General features: G+C 34.0%; 1 protein-coding gene across 1 annotated transcript in view; it reads right to left on the bottom strand.

Annotated features, from left to right (window-relative positions):
- The window catches only part of PTPRC (protein tyrosine phosphatase receptor type C), a 140,804-nt gene that overhangs the window by 27,217 nt on the left and 86,173 nt on the right, over positions 1 to 27,414 (bottom strand). Inside the window, exons 8-21 of the mRNA XM_044674914.1 lie at positions 25,946 to 26,143; positions 24,536 to 24,658; positions 23,058 to 23,219; positions 19,781 to 19,903; positions 15,575 to 15,733; positions 14,036 to 14,241; positions 12,229 to 12,289; positions 9,361 to 9,469; positions 9,055 to 9,089; positions 6,922 to 7,031; positions 6,221 to 6,311; positions 5,789 to 5,865; positions 2,439 to 2,475; positions 25 to 122 (exon numbers count right to left, since the gene is read on the bottom strand). Coding sequence (XP_044530849.1) covers positions 25 to 122; positions 2,439 to 2,475; positions 5,789 to 5,865; positions 6,221 to 6,311; positions 6,922 to 7,031; positions 9,055 to 9,089; positions 9,361 to 9,469; positions 12,229 to 12,289; positions 14,036 to 14,241; positions 15,575 to 15,733; positions 19,781 to 19,903; positions 23,058 to 23,219; positions 24,536 to 24,658; positions 25,946 to 26,143 — 1,589 coding nt within the window. The remainder of the gene's footprint in view (positions 1 to 24; positions 123 to 2,438; positions 2,476 to 5,788; positions 5,866 to 6,220; positions 6,312 to 6,921; positions 7,032 to 9,054; positions 9,090 to 9,360; positions 9,470 to 12,228; positions 12,290 to 14,035; positions 14,242 to 15,574; positions 15,734 to 19,780; positions 19,904 to 23,057; positions 23,220 to 24,535; positions 24,659 to 25,945; positions 26,144 to 27,414) is intronic.

The following is a 27,414-nucleotide window of genomic DNA, read 5'->3' as shown; positions in this document are numbered from 1 at the left end:
CCCATAATATTATGAAGCTCTCACCCGGTTTCCTTCTTCACAGCGAGTCACCATGACAATAACAGTTACTTTCTGTTCCCAGATCATTCTCCAGAAATCATCAACAGTTTCTTCTCTAGGACCTAGAAGGTAAAGACACATTGATAGATAAGGTCATTTCTATCTTAATTAGCAATGATAACGATGATTCTGGTTGTGGTAGTGATTATTCTAATGATGATGATGGTGATTAGCATTGACATAGTGCTTTATGGTTTGCAAAATGCTTTACATGTAATATCTCATTTGATCCTCACAACAACTCTGACAAGTAGGCACTAATAGTATTCCCATTTAATAGATGACAATGAGACAGACAGAGGTTAAATGACTGTCCCAGGATGACATAGATAGTAAGTGTGTGAGATAGAATTTAAGGTCAGGTCTTCTGGGTTCTAGCCACAGGACTCAAAGCATTGTCCCACCTCGCTATCCCTCAAGACCCCTGGCCTCTGCAGTATCTTGTAGTTTCCCTGCTTTTGTCCCGCTTCTTCATTTAAGGAAGAAAAATCCTCTGAAGGGACCCTCCAGAGATCATCCCTGTATTCCTTGGAGGAAGGGACCTTAACTAATCAACTAAACTAATTGAGTGCCTATTATATACTGGATACTATCAGGTAAGGGCATAAAATAATTTTTTAAAAATCCCTATCCTCAAGAAGCTTGTGCAGCACTGAGCATCATACAGATACCGCCTATCTTAAGTACAAACAAAACTTAGAGATATGGATTAGGAGTAAACCCATGATTTCCTTGATATAAATAACTTCCAAGTAAAGAAACTCCCACTTGCAAAGCGGGATAGTATTTTCTAGGCAATTTTAATTTTAACTTTAGTTTTTTAATTTGCATAGAGTACTGAGACAATAAGTTATTTGTTCAGCATGTGACACAAATTGAACTTGAACCAGTATTGTCCTATCTCCAAGTCAGCTCCTTGTCCCTGTGGCACTTGCTTCAAATATGTAAGTGTTGTTGATGTTCAGTTGTTTGAGTTATGTCCAATTATTTGTGACCCCATTTGGGATTTTCTTGCCAAAGATAATTGAATAGTTTGTCATTTCCTTCTCCAACTTCTTTTAGAGAGGAGGAAACTGAGGCAAACAGGGTTAAGTGACTTGTCCAGGATCAAATAGCTAGTAAGTGTCTGAGGCTGGATTTGAACTCAGGAAGGTGAGTCTTCCAGACATTAGGCCTTATTCTTTTTCCAACAAGCCACCTGGCTACCTTAAAAATAAGCACCTGGTAATTTTAAGAGAAATAATAGCTGGGGTTGTAGGGTTTGGGAATTGAGAAAGGGCTCATATAGAAGGCTCATGTGAAGTGAGCTTTAAAAGAATTTTGGAACTGTCACCTGATCTTGATTCTTGAGTTAGTAAGTAAACCTCTTCCCCTCAATCTACCCTACCTAGCCAACTCTGGGCTTCCCCTCCACTATCTTATAGAATAGTGATGGCAAAACTTTTAGAGGGGGTAGGTGATGTCTTCAGGCACACATGAAGAAGGAGAGGAGAGAAGTCCAGCCCAGTGTCCCTCTGACTTTCTAGTAATGAACTCTGGTGAACTCTGTGCTGAGGTGATGGGTGGGCTTGCCCACAGAAAGGGCTCTGAGTACCCCCTCTGGCATATATTCTATAGGTTCACTACCACGGTTCTAGGACATCAAGCCTACTTAGTGCCAACATCATAACTTGCTTATAAAGAATCTTTCCCCCAGAACCACTAGCTTTCTATCTCTTATTCTTTTGTAACATCAAATTAAGAGCATTATTGCTACAGGAAAAGAAATAAAAGTCTACTGCCTTGTAGCTCCATTCACAATACTAGTGAATTCCTAGAGAAAAAAATCTATTGCTTGTTATATCTCCCTTTTAGAATATAAGCTTCTTTTTTTTCAAATGGTGAATTTATTTTTTTCTAAGTAACCATAAATTTTATTATTAATTACATGTCAGAATTTTACATAAAAATTCTAATTCATCAATCTATAGTAAAGAATTCAAGTTATTTTCCTTCTTTTAAATTGGAGTGACTTTTTTGTTTCCAATACTGTGGCAAGTTTCTCATGCTCCATTAGAATATAGTTTTACAATGTATAGAATAAATTACATGGGAATCCACAATAATATTAAGGCTAATCTTGATGATACCAACTAGCATATTAAGGTTTGAAAAAGCTTACATGTGTTTTTTGAATCTCTGAACAACCCTTTATTTATTTTTTTAATTTGGAAAATTTAGAATATAAGCTTCTTGAGGGTTAGGACTATGCCATTTTATCTCTGCATCTTGAGAAACTAGTTCATAATAGACACTTGTTGCTTGTTACTAATTTCCCAAAAGTTTTTTTAAATATGTAAAAATGTGGGGAGTAGAGAAGGAATATAAGATGAGAATACCTTGTGCAGCAATATATTTCCTTGGCTCTTTGAAACCCTGTTGAAAAAATATAGAAATATATCCTATTCATTAGCTTACAATAACAGCAGGATTATTAGTAGTGACAATGTTAATAACTGGCATTTTTAGAACATTTTACATAACATTAAAGGTTGCAAAGTGCTTTACATCCCATTTGAACCTTGTAACAATCCTTGAAGGTAAGTGCTACAAGTGTACAGTCTCAGAATATGTTAAGCAATTTGTTTATGTGCCAAAGGCAGGATTTAAACTCAAATCAGCATTTTTTCTAGTATGATTTAGGGGATATGTTTCCCTATAAAGTAGAAGTCAGAGAAGATCACTTCAAAAATTCCAAATCCACATCATGAATTTCAGAGGAATCTTCCAATTATAAAGGATTTTTTTTGAGGTAATGCCCATTTATTACCCAATGAGGTAATTTACATTTGAAAAAGACATTTGTAGCCTGGACATTTTTTGGCCCTATACCCATCATGAAAATCAGAGCTCAAGGCTGATCCAAAAGATTGTCTCTATCTTCAGTATTTAAAACTATCTTGGACTCAAAACCAAATACCTGACCTAGTTGAATTCTCCTGCTCTAATGCTTCCCCCTCAATCATTTCTGCCTTCCTTTAAAAAAAATTACCTTCTTTCTTAGAATCCATGCCCTAGGCAGAAAAGTGGTAAGAGCTAGGCAACCGTGGCTAAGTGACTTGCCTGTGGGGGTCACCCAGCCAGGAAGTTTTGGGGACCATATTTGAATCCAAGACCTATTTCGTGGTCTGACTCTCCCCACTGAGTCACCAAGCTGCCCCTCTCCTTATTTTCAGTGCCAAAGTCTTGAAATAGACTTTTTGATCCCACTCTGTACACTTTGACTTCCTTATAGTTAATTAGCTCCTAGACTCTTGCTTTAATATGATTTCTCCCTACACAGTCCACAAAATATTTTTACCAAAATTACTAACAGGTTCCTTGTTACTAAATTCAATATTCTGAAGAAAAAATTCAAATGTAAACTCTGATTCATCTCAATCCTTTACTTTCAAATTATAAAAGAACTCCCTGCAAGGATTTCCTACATGAAATCTACCATGTTTTCTGCTATTTCTGACTCTACCACCTCCATCTTACTCTGCATTGTAGAATCAAAGATTTAAAACTGAAAGGGACCTTAGAGTTAAAACCTTTATTTTATAGATACTTAATAATTGCTTAGACCTAGTGATGGTGAACCTTTTAGAGGGGGGAGTGATGTGAGATATGTCCACAGATGCATGTGAAGAGGGGGAGGGGAGCAGTCTGGCCCCTCATCCCTCCAGCTTTCTAGTAAGGAATTCTGGCAAACTCTCATGCTGGGGCAGTGGCACATGTGCCCACAGAAAGGACTTTGAGTGCACACATGCCATAGGTTTGCCACCACAGTCCTAGACCATTAAGGGTAACCTCCTAATCTTAAGATTTCATGTGTTCATTTGTTTATTTAGGTAAATACTGGTTGAGTGCTTATATACTACTGAGGAAAGATTCCTCCTCCCCCCAACACAGAGACACTCAAATACATTTCCTTTACTGATAATATCAAAGTTCTTTTCTACACTATTCATTTGTATTTTACACTAGTAAGATAGTTTTTTCTTCTCATCCCTCATTCCACAAAGGTCATCTCTACTTCAATTATATTCAAACAACCTATAAATTTCTACCTTCATGGATTGTTCCTTAATTAGTTAGGAAAAAGATAAGTACTTATTTTTACCAGACTTGATGCAGTGTATGTATGAAATGCTTATAGTTATTTTCCTCAATCTTCAGCTATGAATTTTACATTATCTTCCACAAATAAAGTGCACTTCTGTCCTATGCATGAAACTTATTTTTTATTCTCCAAATATATTTTAAAACTGACAAATATGTGTGTAAAATATATTTCTTCTAGTTGCTTTAGCCAGATGACATTTCTTTAAGACAACAGTTCTCATACTTAGCAGAATTGAACATGCTTGAAAAATCAGCCTCACTACACCAGAATTATAGAAAAATTGGGAGAAAAAAGTAAACATCTAAAGGTTGTTAGAAGTTGTTAACAATGATATAAACATCTGTTTCCATTATAAACATTCATTTCTATTGGATTTGATTGGAGGACACCGAAGTATGAAGGACTAGAACAAGCTTGGGAATTCCAGTCACTTGAATGAGGATGGATTTTTTCTAGGGCATTTATTCTTATGAGCCATCCCACATATTTCTTTTTTCATATTCTTTAGTAAACAAACAAGTACCTAATCTGAATAGGAGTCAAGCCTATTTCACCTAACAAGACTTTGTGAATATATTGTCATTGTGAATATATTGATTTCTAACAAAATGTTCTTTAAGGGTCTTCAATTGGTCTTCTGAGAACTCATTTTTTTGTTCTTTTTTAATAACTAAATTCCATTATATTATCTTGCTTACTCTTCACTTCCTTATGAAGTTATCTTATCAAAGTAGTAGGTTGGATGGGGAATCATTTTTATTTAGCTCAGACTCTACCATGGTCCTCACTGATTGAGCTATACTCCTCTCAGCTCTCACTACATCTTACAATGTATATACCTTATTATTCTTCTATATGTTTCTCTGAATACTCTGCCGATGCTCCTACACTAGTTTATTCTTTAGCTTTAAATTCTTGAAGGTAGAGCTTGCATCTTTGTTAACTTTGTTGCCTTTCAAAAATGTACATAGGCAAATATTTTTTGTTTTGTTTTTGTTTGTATCATTTATTTTATTTTATGTGTATGACATAATGTAATATGTTATGACTATAATATATATGATTTGTTATAAATATGTAATAAATTATAATAAATATTTTTATCAAGAGAAACAAATTCTTATAGTGGCTACCCAAAAATCTATGTCTCATTATTCTTTCCCCTTCCTTTCTCACTTTCTTTTCCTCCCAAAGAAGGAAGGTAATATGATATAGGTTGTACATATATTATCACATAATACATGTTTCTCTATTTATCATTTTGTGAAACAAGACACATATTGCTTACCTTAGGGAAAAATTCAAGAAATTTTTTAGAGAAATAATAATGTAGAAGCTTACTCTATAAAATCTCATAAAGCATTCTTAAAGTTGCAGAAATATAAATTTCAATACAATTATCTAATTTACTACAAATTTTTAATTAGTAGAATTCAAATGAATGATATTAGAACTGTCATAACAATATCAAATTAATTCTCTACAAGCATCCTGAAGATAAGCAAAATGAAAAGGGAACATATTCAATGCAATTCTCTAAATGGGGAGAGAAAAAGGCAGCTGAGATTTTTTTTAACTTACATCCACATAACTTGCATTTATATAGTCTGATCCTGCATCTCCATTTATTTCAGTGAGTTCAACACGATTATGATCATCTGATTACGGTTAAAAAGAAAGACAGAAAAGAAAAAATCATGAAATAATGAACCATCATATGCCTACATCATCTTTTGTTTGGGTTTTGTTGTTCACAATTTCATGAGTGTGGAAATCTCTGACCTCTGCTATGGATAGGCAACTTATTTTATCTTTATAGAAGCTTTAGAACTTAAGAAGTTTCCTGGGTTGCTGAATGTCTAAATGATTTTCCAGGGTCACCCAGACAATATGTAGTGGATACAAGACTTGGGTCTTTCTAACTCCACAATTAACCCTAAAATCTTTGCCCTACATTGCCTCTCAGGCTAAGCATGTTATGTTCTCAATAAACAACTTTCCACAAGTACTTACAGGGAAGGATGTCAACGTAACGGTTTTTGTTCTGGTTAAAGGGTTTGCGTGCATCTTTGCTTGAAAATTTGCTGAATACCCTTGGAATGCTCTGAAAGACATAATGCTCCTTTATATCATAATATATTTAAATAACTCCTATCAGTGACAATTGCCCTTCTGCCAAAATGAGAAGGAAAATGGCAAGTTTCCCATTAAACATTTTACACATAATTAATTTGTTTTATAATGCTGAAGTTTTGCTTCAAAGAATCATCTTGAAGTGAATAGGAAAAAAAACTAGAAGATAAAATTAAATTTTATGTATCATTTTTAAAAATTCATGTGATTACATAAATCCTCCTTACTGCTAGTATTTTCTTTTTATTAATTATCTCCAGTTATCCTCTATTTATTTTGTTTGCACGTGGTTGTTTGATTCTTGATGCTCTCATTAGAATGAGATCCTTGAGGCCAGGAACTATCTTCATCTTTTCTTTTTTATTCTTGGCATTTAGCCCAGTGCCTGACACATAGTAGGCCTTTAATAAGTGCTTATTTGTTGCCTGCCTGACTAAAATTCCACATTATAGAATTTCCAAAACAATCAAGTACATTATTACATTGTATCAAAAGTCATAGCAAATATGATTTAACATGTTTAAAATTGAATTATTTTGATCTCTGGTAGAGATATTTTGGTTGCTTTTTAAAAGACATACCTGAAATTCAGCCAGAAAAAGTCTTCCCTCATCAGCAACCTTCCTCTTATATGTTTCCAGTAACATCTCTGCAGGGATTGGCTCCACATTCATTATCTGTTTTTCATCATCTTAAAATGAAAGTTTTTAAAAATTCAGTTATTTTCTATGGATATTTCTAGAAAACCTTTTCCATTCTGCTGAAGGCACTAATTAAAGAATGAAGCACATCAACTAATGAATAAAAACACTGAAATTAACAAAAATCCATTTTATTTAATGTCCATCTACCCCATTTAAAAAAGAGAAAAATAGACTTCTTAAAATGAACACGCATAGTCAAGCAAACCAAATGTCTTCATTGGTCATGATTAAAAATCATGCTTGTTTACTAACTAATGATGGAAGTTTAAAAGTAGAATTTTCTCACCTGGAAGCTTATTATTGGAAAAAACTGCAAGATCCCAGCAGGCTTAGAACTCTATCTCATCACCACCCTCTGTCCGTCTGATTGAAGTGTAGAGTCATCAATACTAAAAGCTACATTTGGGGAGCTCAGATCAGACATCTCATTTCTCACCTGGCAGCACTATTTTGGGAATTTGGGAATTCTCCAGCTTTTCCAACATGCCCCTATATGCTCAGCCCCTCAGCTCTTTCCCTCCCATCCCATGAATCCCTGCTCTTCTGCCCTCACTTTTTAGATTGTTAGCTCCTTGCAGTCAAGAACTATCTTTTTTATATTTGTATCTCCAGTGGCTGGCACATAGTAGGTGTTTGATAAATGGTTGTCGATAGAGACAAACAAACAAACTGAATGACTAACAGATTGAATGACTTGCCTTATTTCACATTTAACAGGGATCGAAGTCTTATTTAAGCAAAAAGAGGTTGAATTAAGTTGGCAAAGCTCCAGTGGTAAAATCTCAATTATCATTTATAGTTCAGTAACTATTTATTGAATGCCCATTGTATGTCAGGTACTGTACTAGAGGAAAAGGTGAAGGATTGACAAAGACAAATAAAATAAGGACCCTGCCTTGACTACCAGCTTTACAGACTTTTCCAGGTCTAACCCACACAGGTATCACACCCATAAAACAAACTGCATGTTTGAGATGCCCACAAGAAATGAGAAAGGCAATACTTCTACATGTTTATGAGATCCCAGATCAGATGGAATTGCTTAAATAAAAGCTCTAGGAATAGGGAGTATCCCCAAAATCAAGTAAGTAAATTACTTTGGAATTCAGTAACTCCTGATATCCCCTGTTTGAAAACACTACTGTTTTGAGTAAAATATTTTTAATAAATTTTTATATTTTTTAACTACAGTAGTCAATTCTTGAAATCTGTTCATCCAAAATGAATTCTTTTTTCCACGGGAAAAGACAACCTGAAGAAGGCTAAATATAGAAGGCAAAATTCATTTTATCTCTGAATAAAAAAATAGTTTTATGCCATTCCAAATTTCCTCTTATTTAGGCCTAATTACATTACTTCTCTGCTTAAAAATCTTGGGTAGATTCTTGTTGCATTTTAATGAAACGGTAAATCTTTTTCCTAGCATTCATACCCCTTTAATGACTGACTCCAATCTTCCTTTCCAATATAATTTTCAGTCTTTTCAATTTTATTTCACATGCTTTATTGCATGCTCTAGCCAAACTGCATACTTCTCTTTTTCCCATTTCCCTCTTGGTACTTTCTCCTATTGCCTACTTATGGAATACTCTGTTTCTTCCTCACACATGCCTGCTTTAATGCTTCCTATCCTTCAAGGATTAATTTATGAATTAATGAATGAGTAAGTTAAATTCTTATCATATAATTTTTACTGCACCTTAAATGTCATATTAAAAGTATATCGGGGCAGCTGGGTAGCTCAGTGGAGTGAGAGTCAGGCCTAGAGACAGGAGGTCCTAGGTTCAAACCCAGCCTCAGCCACTTCCCAGCTGTGTGACCCTGGGCAAGTCACTTGACCCCCATTGCCCACCCTTACCAATCTTCCACCTATGAGACAATACACCGAAGTACAAGGGTTTAAAAAAAAAGTATATCATTTGTGTTGTCAGACAATGTCATTAACTTAATGATAACAATCAAAGATATTATAGAAAAAATATTTTCTTATAATAAAATTTTTAAACTTACCTTTGTCAACAAGTCCTATCTGTTCATCTGTATTGCTATTTAAAAGAGAGAGAGAGAGAGATGGGTTATAGCACAGCTTAAAGTTATTAGGCAAGTCTCATTATCTTCTGGTCTTTTAATTGGTAAAGTTCTATCAACCCAAATGATTTTTCCCCATTATTGTCTATACATAATGGCCTATTAAGATATCTGCTCAATTCTACTGAAATAAACCTATTTCAAAGCTTCTTGACTGACCCACTCCTGGGTAGGCAGGTTGCTATTAGCCCAACTAAATTTTTTTCCATTGGAAGAGAAATGACTTACCTTGATCTTTTTTTATGCAGATCATAGATTTTATAAAGAACAATTAATAAGGCTAGTGATGTCACAATAATCAAAAATATCAGAAACATGATCAATGCATGGGAATTATCTATAAAGTAAAAATAATAAATAAAATTAGAAAATTTAATTAAATAATTCTAAGAAATACTCTTAAGTAACTTTTTAAAGAATGCTATAATTCCCTTTATAATATTCCTCATATTTAACCTTATGCCTACTGAAGTCATCTGAAAAAATTATTAAACTAAAATATTAATTCATAAAACTAAACACTGAGTCTCTGATCTTTACATATAAACAATACCCAAATGACTACAAATGAGGAAGATTATAAAAAAAATTTTGTCATGTTAATTCAAGTCAATGATATGCATTTTTAAGTGGCTACTAAGTGCAAGATACTATATAATATACACTAGGGCTACAAGAAAGAAAAAGGACACAATACTTTCCCTGAGGAAGTATGCAAAAAGATAATTACTGACATCTTTTACTAATCAAAATGAATTATAACCCTATTCTACTTCAAAAAATAGCTTATTTTTAGAATGCTTCAAGGCCTCTCACCTATATTAATATCTATTTTTTAAGAATTCCAGAATTATTGAGCTAGAAGAGATCTAAAACCTTGTTATTATACCAATAGGTAGGAAGGAATATATCTGAGTCTGACCTTAAGAACAAAAGAAATAGATGACTCATCCACCAATTGATAAATGGACAAGATATTAATAGATAATATTCAGTTGAAGAAATCAAAGCCATATATGAGTATATGAAAAAAATGCAGTAAAACACTATATATCAGAGAAATGCAGAATAAAGCTTATAAGATATCATGGCATATCCATCAAATTGACTAAAATGACAAAAGGGCAAAATGACAAAAGCTGGAGAGGATATGGGGAAAATGGGACACTAATACACTGTGGAGTTATGGACCAATCTAGCCATTTTGGAGAGCAATTTGGGATTACACCCAGAAGGCTATAAAACTGTATATACTCTTAGATCCACCAATACCATTGTTGGAGTCTATTTCCCAAGGAGATCAGGGAAATGGAAAAAACCTGTATGTTCCAAAATATTTATAGCAGGTCTCTTTGTGGTGGCAAAGAATTGGAAATTGAAAGGATACCCATCAATTGAGGAATGACTAAAAAAATTGTGGTATATTATCATGATGGAATACTACCATACCGCAAGAAGTGATGAGCAGGCTAATTTTTAAAAAAACTTGGAAAGAAGTACATGGGATAATGAACAATGAAATGAGTAGAACCAAGAAAACATTATGCACAGCTACAAAATGAACACTAGAATACTAAATTGTGAACATTACCTGCAAAGAGCAATATGAAAGACTTAATGTGTATAAACATGTCAGTCTCCTGGACCATGCTGTCCTTGATGCAAAGAAGGTGAGGAGGGACTGGGACACTTGTGGATGGGATTTATTATTTAGATATGAAGAAAAATAAGCTGCATACATAAGAGGATTTCATTTATGTATAATCTTTTACTTTGTATGTGGAAATGCTTGTTTTATTTGATTTTGTAAAATTTGAAATAAAAAAATATAATAGATAAAATGAAGCAAATTTTACTACATAAAAAAGAAATAAGTGATTCTTTAAATGGTGTTATTTCAGAGGCTTCAGGTATTGGGCAAACATTTTTCCCTTTTCCAATGTGTTTCAGCCCCCTTATATCTCTAGACTCTTTAACTAGTGGTACATTTGAATACCACAACACAAAATATATAAGCATTCGATATATATAGATGGGTCTATGATTTTGTTGGTTGAGAGAACTCCTGGATAATGAAATTCTCTCTACCAATGCTAGTTATCACCTTCTCTGAAACTTTTGGCATCGTCTAGGGTTTTGAGAGGATAAGTGGTTTTTCCAGGGTCACGAAGACAGTAGATCTTTCTGAATCTGAGTCTTGTTCTCTATTGTGCAATATTTTTCTTCCTCTTCACATTGGAATATAACATCCCAATAACTTCAAAAATTAATTCAATTCAACAGATAGTTCATATGCATAGATGATTCTGTTGTTTTGTAGATAGAGAGCTAAGAAAGGCCATAAGAACTTTACCTGCCATATCTTTAGTCTATACCTGCACATTGCATTTCATTATATCAATTCAGTATTATCAATTCTGTTTTAATTCATAAAAGGAGTAACTATTTCTTTATACTTATTTTCAGGATAGCCAGATGGCTCAGTGAATAGGATGTCAGGTCTGGAATCAGGAATGCTCATCTTCCTCAATTCAAATCTGGCCTCCAACACTTACTGTGTCAATTCCCCCTATTTGCCCAGTTTCCTCATCTTTACAATGAGCTAGAGAAGGAAATGGCAAACCAGTCCAGGATCTCTGCCAAGACAACGCCCAAATGGGATCATGAAGTGGCATAAGCCAATTGCTCCAGCCACTGTACTACCTAGCTGCTCTGCCATATTATTTGAGTCTCCTAAAAAGAATCCAATGAATCACAAGCTGATCCAAAATCCCCACCATAAAAAGTCTGATTCTGTGAAATATCTCAGAGATGCTTTTTCAATTAAATTCAATAATTTTACTTTCAATTGCACGATAGTGGGCACGTTTATACACCTTGATATGTATGCACACTACAGATATGCTCTAAGGAAGACAATTCACTTTTTAAAGTACAGTTTGGGAAGTTATAAAGGTGGACATATCTCTTTATCATAAGCAAATATCCCTGTTTAACGATGCACTCTTATCAATAATAGTATCAGTTAACTATGTTTATTAGTTTGCAGAATATATGTATACATATATATACATATTTAGGAGAGATATAACTTACATTTTGTTACTTTACTTTGAATAACTGCATCTCCATAGTTCTTCCCATTGAAAACGTAGAGCTGGATACCATGTAATAAACATACAGACACACAGTGTCAATTTTAAAAATAAATGTGTACTTCACAATGTAATAAAAAGTCACTTTCACTTAAGCGTTTAAATAATATACTATTTTACTTCACTGAATATATCATAAAATAAATGTTATGTCAAATAATATTTTTTTTTCTTAATGAATCAAGAAGTCTAAAACTGTGGGATATAGCATCATCCTCCATTCACTCTGAATCAATTTTGTTCATCTGTAAAATGAGGTTAGATTTGATGGCATTTAATTTCCTCACAGAGCTAAGTTTTTTATGAGTTTTGTGACATATGAACAATAATATTCTTATAGTGTTGTTAAATCATACTGCTAGTAAATTTCAAATATTAGCTTTAACACATATGTATATACACTTTAACATATATGCATATGCCTTTGCGCATACATGCTTATGTGTATTTATGTGTGTGTAATGTGTACATATATTATTCTGAGTGAATGAGGGGCTTGGGGCATGTAGGGAGCCATAGTTCTAGACAAGATATTTATAGAGATCTTCCTTTAAAAATACCACAATGTTCCATCAGCTTGGATTTTTACTCATCTTAGGTGCCTATTTTCTGTTTTTGCAAGTAATAAGTCTTGTTTGACTACTGTCAGCTATTGATAAACTATGTGAATTAGTAAGTTAATTTACAAACTGCCAGTTGTCCAAAAACATGAGTAAAAATTTCTCCACATTAAATTGCATGATTTAGATCTCCTCCAGTTCTAGACATTATCACAGAGTCTAGTCATTTCCATTGCTGTGATCCATTCCCAAGTATTAGACTCTGTTCTTGGCTCTTTACCCAGTCAACAAAGTTAAATTTTACCCACCCTTAACTCCCTTCTACCAGTGAAAAGGTGCTAAGAAGACTAAGCTCACACATACACATACACACACAAATTTTAAAAAATAAGAACTGATTAAAAAAAAACGACTATTAGATCTTTGGGTTAGAACCCTGAAAGCTCTTCATGTGAATAGATATCAAAGATCACCGTAAGAGAACAGAGATGGTACCAATGTGAAAGAGAACCATTGACGCAGGAAAAGAAAATAGGAAAAGAAATAGGAATTAAGGAATAATTCAGTCAGAAAAATTAGACCAACCAAGATAGTTGGATATTTGCCATTTTCTTTCATTTTTTGGTATTTAGATAGTCAAAGAAAGCACATTTTGGACCTAATAGTAAATACTTCATAAAGCAAGCATTTGCTACTAATGCATAACAAGCAAGATGTGTACTTTTAGTTTGTTTTAGTTTGCTTGGATTTTTCCCCCTAGTAATGATGATGGGCCAGCAGTGAGCCATTCATCCTCTCTCATTTGACTAAGCTTATGAAAATAGCATATATTGACAAAATGCCTAGCTAAATTTGAGGGTATAATCTGTGACTATGAAGTAGACAGAGATCAGTTGACATATACAGCAAACATATCAGTTTGATGTCAAACTCTCATCAGCTGAATTCCTGGGACAGCTAATATATTATATATATGGCAACCTTTGATCTTTATAAAAACGTGAAAAACATGAAACTAAAATTTTCTAAATTACAACAAAATGCATATAAAAGAATGTCATTCTTTGAATATAGGACTTAGATAAATTTGGAAGTTGGATCAAGTGATCAATAAGTCTCTATTAAGGTCTTCTCAAATGCCCAGCACAATTAGACAAAGACTTAATCAGATTTTTAAGAGTATCTTACCTTAAATGTATAATTGGTCATAAAATGAAGATTGTCGAATATAAATTTGCAAGTTTTATTGTGTTTTAATTCAGACACATACAAAGATGTCATATTCAAATAGTAGGTCAGACTGGGGCCATGTATTTCATCTGGCTCATTGCATTCAACTTTTATAAGATTATCACCTTCTAAGATTACATTCATGCCTTTAACCTGGTCTGGTTCTGTTAGAAGAAAGAATGGTATCTTTTCAGTTCCATCATTCAGAAGTCAATTTTATAAACCTTTGCCATTAGCTACTTTTAAAACAATTTTTTAACTTATATGCAAGATTTTTAATCTATTAATTACTATTTAGTGCAACATTTAGTCTGTAATAATAAGAGCCAGTTCCCGATGTTATGATAGAGGGAAGATAGAGAGTCTACAAGTCCTAGATAAGAATGAATTCAGAGAGCATGGATCTGTGATCTTCTAGATGCAGACATTCTTTGCAATATACTGGCACAGGTTTTAACCTACATATAAATATATGTGTATATTAATAAATGTACTATATAAGAATATATGTATAAATATGTGCATATCTATTGCCATATGCATACATATTTGTGCTATACATATGCATGTGTACACAGATGAATATTCTCTAATGACCACTCATCCCACTGAATATCATAATACAGATGAAAAGTATTTTCCTTCTTTTTGTTCAATTCCACATGGGCATTTAGACCCAAACTCTATGAGTAATTATGAATCTCTTTTCAGAGGCTCTGCAATACCTTCTGTCTTGATGCAATCAGCACAACATCATCAATATATCAAAAGTGTGATTATTTTTAAGACGATCTTTTGTCTTGTTAGTAATTATGTCAGTGGTTTTTCCCCAACTATTTTACATCTTTCTATTCTTCACTTATTTTAAGAATCAGTCTCTAAACATCTTTAAAATTGTATCATCTTTCACACAGACTTCTTTTCCATACACCTGGTTTGTTGTTATTCTGATTGTTATTTTTTAATATCATCATTATCATTTTCATACTGTGAAAAGGTAAAGGGCAAATTGATAGGGTTTAGAGGTTTTCTGTTTTTAAACAAAACTGTTGATAAAACACTCATATATATGTATTCTATTTTAACATATATACTATAGAATATATATTTGTGTGTACACATATATGTATGTGTGTATGTACATATATGCATACTAGAAGGTCTATTCAGTGGTCAGGGAAGACTAGTACTTCTAAGCCTCTTCAAGGCTGTAGCATGCACAGTGGCCACAAGCCAGTAAACCATATAAGCAGTCAGGCTAAAACAGGTTGAAGGGCTTCAATTTGACAATGAATTAGTTACCACCTAACTCATAGGGATGCTGCAAAGAATGTACTTAATAATCCATGATATGCGATACAAAAAGAATTTATTATTAGACTAGCCAATATTCTGTACCATTGGGGTATGTGAATATTATAAGACTAAAGGCATTATATGAACAGAACATTCAAAAGTTTTAATTAGGTAATTATTAAAGAAACAAATATGACTTACTTCCTATAGCTGTCCAACAAGAAGTAGTCACTAAACTTCCATTCCGTTGTATTTTTCCTGAAGTGAAGGCATTTACTGATATGTCATACTCTTTATAAGGTTGTAAGTGTTGTAGAGTATAGTTGGTTGAAGAATTTGTTAGACGTTTAGGTTCATCATCTATTTTTTAAAATAGTCACATTTTAAAAACACAAAATAATTCTGGTGGTGTCTTAACAGTTACATGTGTTTAAATGTAGTTCTGAATAATCTTCAAAACAATCTTCAAAAGTCCAAATTAACATATGATTGAGAACTGGATGTAATCTTGTTTCTCTAAGACATTAATTCAACTTATGACTTAATTAATTCCATAAGGGAAATTTTCAAATTGAAACATTCTTTCTGAAGTATGTGATAATATCCTATTTCTATGACTTCACTCACGTTGGTCCTCAGACTTGAAATTCACAATCCCTCTTTTCTCTTCTCTTTCAAAATAAAACTAACATTTCTCCAGGATCCTGAATCAGATTTCATTTTGGATGTCGTAGTCCTTTTCTTTTTATTCAGAATCTTGGTTACATCCTAAACTCTCATTGACCAGATAGCTGGTCTGAGCTCCCAAAACTATGTTACTTAGAGCTTTTCAATAGGCTCCTGCTTTTCCCCTTAGCTTTTTTAAAACAGGAAAGTGCTTCTTCATGCCTAAAATCCCAACATCCTGGACCACTTTCTCTCCTATCTGCTACTTTCTGCCACATATTCTATATGTGGTATTAAACTCATATCTATTATCTGAGTATTTTCTAGTCTCCCACCTGTATAACTAAATTCCAGATCCTAGTTCCATTCAAATAGCTAATAAAGATCTATAAAAACAAAAAACAAAATTTAAACACTCAAATAATTCAGGTAATATCTCAACAGTTCTACATATTTAAGTGTAGTCTGCAATAATATTCAATGATCCAAAGCACTTGGGAACTAAAGACAACTTGTTACTCTACAATATTAAGAACATATGAAAATGTTTCTGAAATAGACTTATATGGTTCCTCCAAGTCTTAGTTCATGTTGGTTCTCAGACCTGAATTGATATCCCTTTCCTCTCCATTTATTTTTCAATGTAAAACATGATCAAAAGAAGAATTCTTAAAGTGAAGCCTCAAATTTTTGTTTATATTACAATTAAATACTGTGACTATTCTATTTCTACATAATTTGGCTTCCTTTATAATCTGATATATTTTATTTTGTGCCTTTAAAACCACTATTCTAAGGAGTCCACAGACTTAACCAGACTTCCAAAGCACGAAAGCATGAACTCCTGACACAAAAGTAATGAAGAAGGAGTATGGGAAAAGAGAATATGGCCATTTGTAAAGCTCTTATTATGCACCCAGGCAGTATGCTAAGCATCTTTTAAAAATATTTTCTCATTTGATCATGTATTGCTTTATGTGGAATTAGGGTAGGTAGATCTGAGTTTGAATCTTACTTTTGACAGTTATCAAATGTGTGAACATAGGAAAAGCATTTCATTACTATTACTATTCATCATTATTATTACTATTATCAATCGGTATTTGTTTATTAATAATTATCTAAAATAATCATTAATATGATTAATTATTTATCATTGTTATTGTTATTGTTTCTTTTCTGGCTAAGAAAACTGAGGGTCAGAACCCAGGTTTACACATCAACCAGGGGCCTGAACCTGAAAACCACATCTTCCTTATTCTAGATAAATTGGCAGTTCCAAAATACTGTAAATTCCTTAAAATAAGGACTTTAACCATATGCCACTTTCTGGCTCTAATATTGATGTCTCCTTGTCTCCACTATTATGCCCTCCCTCTGCCTAATCTTCATTCTCTTCCTATTTGTTGGTAAATCATTCTCCACTGCTTAACAACATACTCAAATCTTTGATTTTTTTTTTAATTCTCACATAATCCTACCATGCATGCTAGTCATCAATCTTTATCCTTTCTCCCCTTCTAAGGTAAATTCCTTGAAAAATTAGTCTATTCTCAATATCTCCTCTTCCTTTCCTACAACTCTCTTGTAAGCCATATGAAATCTGCCTTTCAGACTCATTTAACTGCAGCTGCCCTCTGCAAATTTAACAATGATCTCTTAACTGACAAATCTAATAGCCTTTTCTTGGACCCTCATCTTTCTTGACCTCTCTGCAGCATTTGACACTATGTAGCACCCTCACCTCCTGGATACTCTCTCCTCTTGGTTCTTCCTGCCTTCTCTTGATTGGCTTACAGCTCTGCCAGATCTTTCCTAGTCTCCACTGCTGGAATTTCATTAGCCTAGTAAATATAGATGTCTCCCAAGGCTCTATCTTGAATCCTCTGCTTTTTTTTTTTTTTTTTACTTATATTCTCTCATATTCTCTCTGATGGTTTAAATGACCAGACCTATGCAGATGATTCTAAAATGAACATGTTCATTCCTAGATTCTCTCCTAATTTCCTTTCTCACCCACCTACTATGCACTTTGGATTAGATGTCCCATTGTGGTTAGTTAGTTGTTTTTCAGTCTTCTCTGTCTCTTCATGACCCCATTTGGGATTTTCTAGGTCAAGATACTAAAGGTGTTATCCATTTCCTTCTCTAATTAATTTTACAGAGGAGGGAACTGAGGCAAACAGAATTAAGTGATTTGCCCAGGGTCACACAGCTAGTAAGACATCAGATTTGAACTCAGGAAGATGAGTCCTCCGGACTCCGGGCCAACTATCTTTTGACAGTGCATCTATCTGCCCTAGATATCCTGTGGGAATCTCATATTCAACATATCTGAAACAGAACTAATTTCTTGACTCATATTCTATAAATAATGCTAGCTATCATCATCATCATCATCATCATCATCATCTATAGGATTCCATATGAACTCCTCCATCTCTTCATCACTTGGTTACTCTTCTTATATAACATCCTCCTCTACATGCTCTATGTCTAACCACTTCTACCTACTTCCTGCTCCTTGCATACACCATTTCATCTCCCATCTCCATATCTTCCATTGTCTATACCGAGAATGCTCATCTCCTTTTAGATTTCCTGGTTTCATTTAGAACACATTTTAAGTGCCAAGTTCTACAGACGGATTTTTTAAAGTCTCCATAATACTATTTACCTTATCAAATTTGAATATATATGCATGCAATACACACAAATTCCTCTCAAAGTTTACCTTATCACATTTGTATGTTTATTGTAAATACATATAAATTCACATGTGTTTGTATATACATATGCATGTATGTGTATGTGTGTGCACACAGAGACGTGTTCATATATACATCTGTGTGTTGTATGTGTATTATATGTACTCATGTAAAAGGGAGATATACACATACAAGTGTATCTATATACGTGCAACATATACATGTTAAATATGCACATATGTCTATAAACATATAGTAAAATGCTAGTATCTTCCATTTGAGGTTACCTTTCACCAAAATTGCATGTATATTACATATAGATAGTGGCACATTGTCTCCCCCTTTAGATGTAAACTCCCTACTCAGATGAATTCATTGAACAACCATGATTCCAGAGATTTGATAGAAAAACCTGCTCTCCTCACCCTGACAGAAAGATGATGGATTCAAGATGCATTATGAGAAGTACATTTGGGGACATGGCCAATGTAGGGGTATCTTTGCTTAACTGAATATTTATTACAAGGTTTTTGCTTTTCTTTCATTTTTTCTAGATCTTGGAGGGAATGGGGGGGAGAATAAATGCGTTAATGGGAAAATAGAACAAATTATTTTCTGAAAGAATGTGAACTCCTTGTGACTAGGAACCGTGTTTGTCTTTCTCTGTTTGCCCATCATGGTACATGATAGGAACCAATAAATGCTGATTGGCTAACTCATTGACTTAGTGTCAGAGACTATTCTGCCTTTGTCATTTGTATTGCCAGCTCTAATACAATTTCTGGCACATAGTAATCGCTTGATAAATTCCTTTCAATTGATTAATTGTTTAGAGGCCAGGACCTTGAAATGTAACGTCTAAGAAAGATTAGATGATTCTACAAAAGGTCTTCTATTAGTTATGTTATTTCAAAAGCTGAAAAATCCTAGAGGTTATGATAGACTCCTCCTATTCAAGTTTAATTCCCCTAGCCGAGTAGGTATCTCCATGGTAATATGATTCTTTCAAGAATTCCAGGAAATTGTAAATTACCTTCAGAAAAATTGTTTCTCCAGATGTAAAAACCATGAAAAGTGCCAGAGGGAGCCTTCCAAGAAATTTCAATTTCCGTTTCTTTCGTTGATATACATTTCAAATTACTAGGTGCCACAGGAGCTAGTAGAGGAATTATAGATATGATAAGAAAACATAAGTGTGGAAAGCATTTTGTAAATTTGAAACCTTCTTGAATTAACTAATCAATAATTATAATTAATAATGATTAATAATTTTGTTATTCTATAACTGCTTCAGTTCTCAATACCATTCATTGGGAAATAGTTGGCTGTACTTAATCCTTGTAGAATCCTGTTTCCTTAGCCAGCTCAAATGCTACCTCCCTCATGAGATCTTCCCTGATTTCTCTCTGTTACTCATGTCCTCATTCTCTGAAAATTAATTTGCATTTACTTTATATATCATCTGCATATACTTTTCTGTATATATGTTTTCCCTCTAATAAAACACGAACTCCTGGATGGTAGGTACTAGATTTTGGTTTTTGGTTTTTTATTCACAGGACTTAATACAGTAACTGCTACTAACAAACATTTAGCAGATGCTTATTGAATTAAATCAAATTGAATAATTCTTAATGAGATCTAGAAATTTCTTCTTTTGTATTGACTTGCAGGAAGTAAGGTCAATGAATGGTTGTGGGGCTCTTCTCTTTCTGCATGTGCTGCTCTCCTAATCTTCCCAGTACCCCTGAATTTTAATAGAATCATAATTTAGAGACAGTTCCAAGGACACTTTTCATAGATATCAGCTGAAATGGCCAATTATTTATCCTATGAAAGACTGAAGAATGTGATTACTGCTAGTAACATTTGTAAATTTGAAAATGTACCTACAAACATTCCTATAGAAGTTTCATTCCTTTGTGCCAATCTCAGTAAAATCTGTAGAATCTTGAGTTTTAAAATAATTGACAAAAATAGCTACAAAGCTATTTCACAAATTCTACTGTTCTTTCTGCCAATTATTTTTATAGCATAAAAAGCTATAAAACTTTTTAAATTATCTTTTCAGTGAAGGAAACAAAAGCATGAAATTTCTCTATAGGTATAGAACTTAAATGACAGTCATCAGAGAATGATATATCAAATCAAAAAATGGATACAATAAAGAGATAATAAAAGAATTCCATACAGATCTTTGTTAATGGCCCATCTTACCCAGTACACTAACACTGGCAATCAAGGAGTATCTAATCTTCCACAATAAATAAAATTCTAAGTATTCATTGAAAATGCAAATGAGTCTATATTTTCCCTGGATGTCAATATCCATGTGTATTACTTAATAAGTAAACAAAAAATATAGTTTTAGAAAGTTTTTAAAATTCAGTTTTATCAAAACAAATGGAGCTCTTTCATTTCCCCTTTTTATTTACAAAAAATTTTTCTACTTCTTTTTATTCTTTCTTCTTCTTCCTTCTTCCTCTTCTTTTTCTTCCTTCTTTCTCCTTCTCCTTCTTCCTTCCAGGAAATGGAAGAAGGACACAGCTGTGTCATCTGACACAGAAATAAAGTGATATTACTGATTTTGGGAGAAAGGAGGAAAGTTGGGGCACAGGACTTTTATCCATGTGGGGGATTCCTGGTATAGACTGCGCTGCCACTGAAGCAGATCAGGTGTTGCCTGTGACTTCTAATCTTAGAGAGCAGCTGAGGCAGTGAGGAGTTAAGTGATTTGCCCATATCATCTAGAGAGCATCTGTGGGAAAAGCACACTTTTAAATTCAATTTTTTGACTCTTTGAAGCTGGCAAGATATCAGATCTCTAGTTACTTTTTTTAAATCTTCCAGAGATGTAGACCTCCTAACATATAATAATCAAGAATAATGATCATTATTTGTATAGCACAGAAAATCAAAATCATGGGGGGAAAAGATGTACATGTAATTTTTGTTGTTCTGCCTGCTACTAGATTTGTTTTGAGGTTGCTTTTCCTTTTTTTAAGTGACTGTTTAAACCTTCCTGTTGAATAAGTTTATAGTACATTAAATATATGAGTAAAAGTAGAATAGTGACTTGTCCTGGGACCATTTCTATTTTAACTTCATCAAAAAAAGATGAGAAAAGATGCCAGCTATGTGGCTCAGTGGATACAGGACCAGGACTAGAGACAGGAGATCCCAGGTTCAAATATGATCTTAGACACTTTCTAGCTATGTGACCCTGGGCAAGTTACTTAATCCCCATTGTCTGGCCATTACCACTCTTCTGCCTTAGAACTAATACGTAGTATTGATTCTAAGATGGAAATTAAAGGTTTTTAAAAAGAGATGAAAGGAGTTAAAATGATGATAGAATCAAAAGGCCCACCATGGATGACCATCTCTTGAACTTAGCCAAGAAGTATAATGATAATAATGCTTTGTTTGATGCTTATTTGTTGTTATACCAAAAGTAGCCAGAATACTAATGCTCCAATACTAAATGGATCTGGGATCTCACAATAGGCATTTTTCCTCTACCAGTGTAGCTCACAACCCATCTTCAGCTTCTCAAGATTCTCACATGATCATTTTTTAGATCTTTCACAAAGGAGCTACCTTAGAATAATAAGACTTTTTTTTTTGTACCTGTGATTTTCTCAGCATAAGGAGATCCTGATAAGGAACTTCTTCTACCAATGCAGAAGCCTTTTCTTTACAGTCTTGCAGTCTTAAGAAGTTGTCCAAGAGAGGAAGCAACAGGGTGGCACAGTGGATAAAGTGCCAGACATGGAGTTGGGAAGACCTGAGTTCAAATATGACCTCAGATACTTCCCAGCTGTGTAACACTAGGCAAGTCACTTAACCCTGAATGCCTTAAAAAAAGTTGTCCAGAGACAGTGAAAGGTTAAGTAACTTGCCACTACTCCCACAGTCATTATGTGTCAGATGCAGAACTTGAATCCAGTTCTTCTTGATTTGGGGCCGGCATTCTATCCCATAAAATATGCCACCTCTCATACAAAGTTCATATGCTCCAATACCATTAAAACAAAAATACAAAACATTTTCCATGTCTTATGTCATTTAATCCTCACAACATCTGTGCCAAATAGGTAGGGCAAGCATTTTTGTCAATTTACAAATAAAGAAAAAAGACTCAAAGATCTGAAGTGACTTATTCAAGATCTCACATCTAATAAAGTATACTTGACCAAAAACCTTCCCTCCAATTCTACCACATCTTTTCATCCCCTTATCATTAGTTAAGAAGAACAGATAAGAAAGGAGGAAAATACTACATTTACAAAATTAAATACTATACATACTTCCAAAGTCTGTTGTAATGTTGATTTGGCTTTGTCGAACAAGATGGTTGTCATAAGAAACAGAAGCATTGCAAAAATAATCCTTCTCAGGGGTCAAGCCACCGATTGTAAACATGGTCTGTTCTGAATGATAACAGTATGGTTTGCTATTTGGTTTTTCACCTGGAAGAAATAATTATCATATTTGCTGCCATTAATTCAATATTTATCACCTGTGTGCTTGCAATAACTCCACAAATGCATCAAATGTCTTGATTTGGGGTGGAACAATGGAGTTGTAAGGGGGCATTCTGGCATATACTTGGATTCCATAGATTCTAAGGAAGAGAATATGCTTCTCCTGATAGTCTTCTACTTATCTTACATTAACACAGAAGTTCACTTCTACCTTATAAGAATCTCATGATGCAGGATGATTGACTGATAAACTACCCCTTCAACATGATTGAACTTTATCATGCACCAAACTACTCTCACTTCACTACAATATACACAATGGGATCACAAAAGTTGCAAAATATTAAGCAGTTAAAAGGGTATAAAATTATAATGCTACACTGCAAATAAATAACGTAAATAATATCAACACTCAAGCCTTCATCACACACAAGTTATTTTGCTATATTTTCAAGTTGTTTCATTATGACAGGATATTAAATAAAGTGATCTATTTAATGAGTCAATGTACATTTTCTAACTCATTCTAGAATAATAATAACTTTCTATGGTGTTTTATAGCAGCTAGGTAATACAGTAGATGGAATGCCAGGCCTGGTATCAGGAAGACTCATCTTACTGAATTCAAATCTAGCCTCAAGCCCTTACTAGAAGTGTGACCCAGGGCAACTTAACCTTGTTTGCCTCCGTTTCCCCATGTGCATAATGAACTGGAGAAGGAAATGGCAAAACACTCCAGCATCTTTACCAAAAGGATCCCAAATGGGGTCCTAAAGCATCAGATATCACTGAAAAATGACTCAAAAATAGCATTTTAGGATTGCAAAGCAGCTTACATATACTATGGTAGCTTTACAACAATCCTGTGAAATAGGTGATAATCATCATGTATGTCATACAGTTAAGAAAATAGATGCAAACAGAGGCTAAGTGACTCGCTCAGAGTCATACAGCATACAAGAATCTGAGGCAAGATCTAAACTCAGACTTCCTGCCTCTAAGAGCAGTACTTTCTCGATTAGGTCAGCTAGTCTTTCTTCCCCACATAGTAATGCACATTTACTAGAGGCTCTATAAATGCCAGTGAATCCATTTAACTTCATTTCACTGTTGATACTTTTAAAAAATTCATGGTGGTTTTATTAAAAATATTCTTAAATGTAAAGGATGTCTACAAGGCATACAATGCAACTGCTATGTAAATCCAGAGCCCAAGGAAGTATAAGCATATTTTACAACCTGCAGAGAATATAAGGGGGTTGGAGGTAGGGGGAAATTACCCAGTAACAATATATTCTTACATTCAAAACAGTAGGTTAAACTCTTTGCGCAATTGGAATTTTTATCATAATTCCACCTTAAACTAATAGAAGTATTTGCTTCTTCAACTTTTGTTGTGTCTTCTAATTTGAATCGTTCTTCAGCTGTTGAGGTATAGAATAAGAAATATTATTTTATATTACATTACATTAACTTATATTTCATATTTTCAATGGCTCTTATGCCAATTTACAAATATTGAAAGTATTCCTGTGACATGGATTAGAGGACAAATCTTTTCTCCATCTTATAGATATTAGGACAGTTAGCAAAAATAATTTTCTTCTATCAGGATAGAGCAAAGTAAAATTTCATGCGACCATTTGCATATACATTTGATTGTCCCTAAGTAATCATAAAATGTTATAGTTCAGGTGGATGACTAATCTTGGTCAACAGAAACAACTTTCTAGATGAAAAATAAAAATAAATGATTATAAGAAACCACTAATATAAATTTTTGTCCAAAAGTTTTGGATTTTTGTTGTTAACTACTTATAGACTAACAAAAGACATTTAAGGATAAATAAGTTTTCTTCAGTTAAATAAAGCCTGGTTTTTGTTTGCTTGTCTGTTTTCCAATTGGAATCCCTCTCCACCAGAATCATTCTTTGATACTGCATTCTAACAGGGAGGTTACCTTGGATTTTTTTTTTAAACCCTTACCTTCCATCTTAGAGTCAATACTGTGTATTGACTCCAAGACAGAAGAGTGGTAAGGGTAGGCAATGAGGGTCAAGTGACTTGCCCAGGGTCACACAGCTGGGAAGTGTCTGAGGCCAGATTTGAACCTAGGACCTCCCGGCTCTAGGCCTGGCTCTCAAGCCACTGAGCTACCCAGCTGCCCCCGGTTACCTTGGATTTTTAAAGACTCTACTTGGAGAGCCTGGGTTTTTTAATCTAGCAAGGTTTGGGCTAAAAACCCAGAGATGGATTATCTGTTGTCTGAGTAGGAATCTATATAAATTCAGAGAAACATCACCAGGAACAATATAGGATAACATTGAAATCATTAATTTTTTCTTTTTAGCTATAACCCCTAGTGAAGGCTGATTACTAAGTAAGAGAGCACTTAGAATTTAGGTCTGTGAAAGGAGTATCTCCACTGATATAATTCATGGATCCTTGACGTATGATCCAGAAGGTTCAGAGGCAAACAACTTTATGAAACTTTCAAATTTGTGAAAGAGTACACGTATTGTTCGGGCATAAAAGTGGGAGTCAGGTTTGGTAGTTGTGGTCACTAGGAAGCTTCTACCTAACAGTGAAGGCAGAGATGGGACAGAAATCTAGTATGGGATTGAGCTCAGTGATGGAAAGAAGATAGATAACAGCAAATATACTTTCGTGAGTAGGAGAAGTAAACATAATGATTAATTATAGATATTTACCTGGTGGCACATTTAATGTGAAGTTTGCAGTTGGGCATGGTATTACATGTATAACAACTGAAGAGCATTCATTTAGGTTTTCATAGCAATCATTAGAAGCTGCCAATGAACATTTGGTCTCATTTTTAAGAATATTCACATTTGCAGTAAATTTTCCTGATTTGTATTTATAATCCACAGAAATGCTTTTGAATGCATCTGAAAGGAAAAAGAGAATTTGAGTCTAATTTCAGATTTAACACATTTAAATGATCATATTCTGATTAATTACAAATATATCCTGCACAGATATCTTCTTTTCCTACTAAGCAGATCCTAGACCGCTTTAGGAGAATGCTATCATCCTGAATAATCCTCAAGAATTTCTAAACATAGTCCCAACCTGGTGCAGAGAAAGTAATTGATAGTTAAAGCAGGTACTTAGTGACTTTTTTCATTTGAATAATCCTACCCAAGAGCATAATAGAAGGAGAAATTTTTAAATAAAACAAAGAGAACCAAGATGCATCAATTGATACTATTTTTGTTTAATTCATAAAGAAATTAGTGATGGTAGTATGACAATTTTCAAATTTCTTTAAAACATGCCATTTGAGTGTCTGATCCTTCTAGTATTATGGTGAATAAATTATGGAACACCCTGAGGGCTTACTCATCCACTGGATTGAGTGAAAATACTGCATTGGATGGAAAATGCCCATCACTGGATTGATGGGGGTAGAAATATTAAGAGTTTGGAGCTCTCTGCTTGACTATGGAATCTATTCTAGTAACTTTCATGTGTGTGGATGAGGAAGGATAAGAATTCTAAGGAAGCACTTTAAGTACAGAGTTTCAAGATAAGAGGGCTTAATATCCTCTTCTTGGTTGAGCCATAGTGAAAGGTATTGAATCTCTAGTAAAGCATTTGACTGGCAATCAAAACTTTGCCTAGAGAAGACCCTGGCTAGATTAGAGAAGTACTTGTTAGGTTCACCTTTACTAGTGTTAAGATGACCCAAAAGGAGAGTGGATCCTCTGAATGGTTGTCTACAGTGTGTGCTATGAGAGAATAGAAGATAATTCAGGTGGATCCTTCAGCTACAGATTTTAGATAGTTACATCTAGGATTATCAGAAAGGAGACCAACATCCTCATATTTGAATGGTCTTATTACTGGAACTGTAAGGGATATTAGGAAATGTTCAGTGAGATATATTGAAACAGAGCAGCTAAGTCCCAAATGGTTTTTGATACATTTGTTGAAATAGAAGAATTCTAAGTTTTTCTAATGAAAAAAGTAGAAATGATTAAAAGTAGAATTATGGAGAAACTTAGAAATTCAAACACAATTAGGAAAGGCTGTGAGAATAAGAACGGAAGGAAAGAAGGAAGGGAGGAAGGGAGGAAGGGAGGGAGGAAGGAAGGAAGGGAGGGAGGGAGGGAGGGAGGAAGGAAGGGAGGGAGGGAGGAAGGAAGGGAGGGAGGGA

The sequence above is a fragment of the Gracilinanus agilis genome, chromosome 4, assembly GCF_016433145.1.
Source record: "Gracilinanus agilis isolate LMUSP501 chromosome 4, AgileGrace, whole genome shotgun sequence".
NCBI classification, from domain to species: domain Eukaryota; kingdom Metazoa; phylum Chordata; class Mammalia; order Didelphimorphia; family Didelphidae; genus Gracilinanus; species Gracilinanus agilis.
Note: the sequence above shows the minus strand (reverse complement) of the source record. Positions and strands in the feature narration are given on the sequence as shown.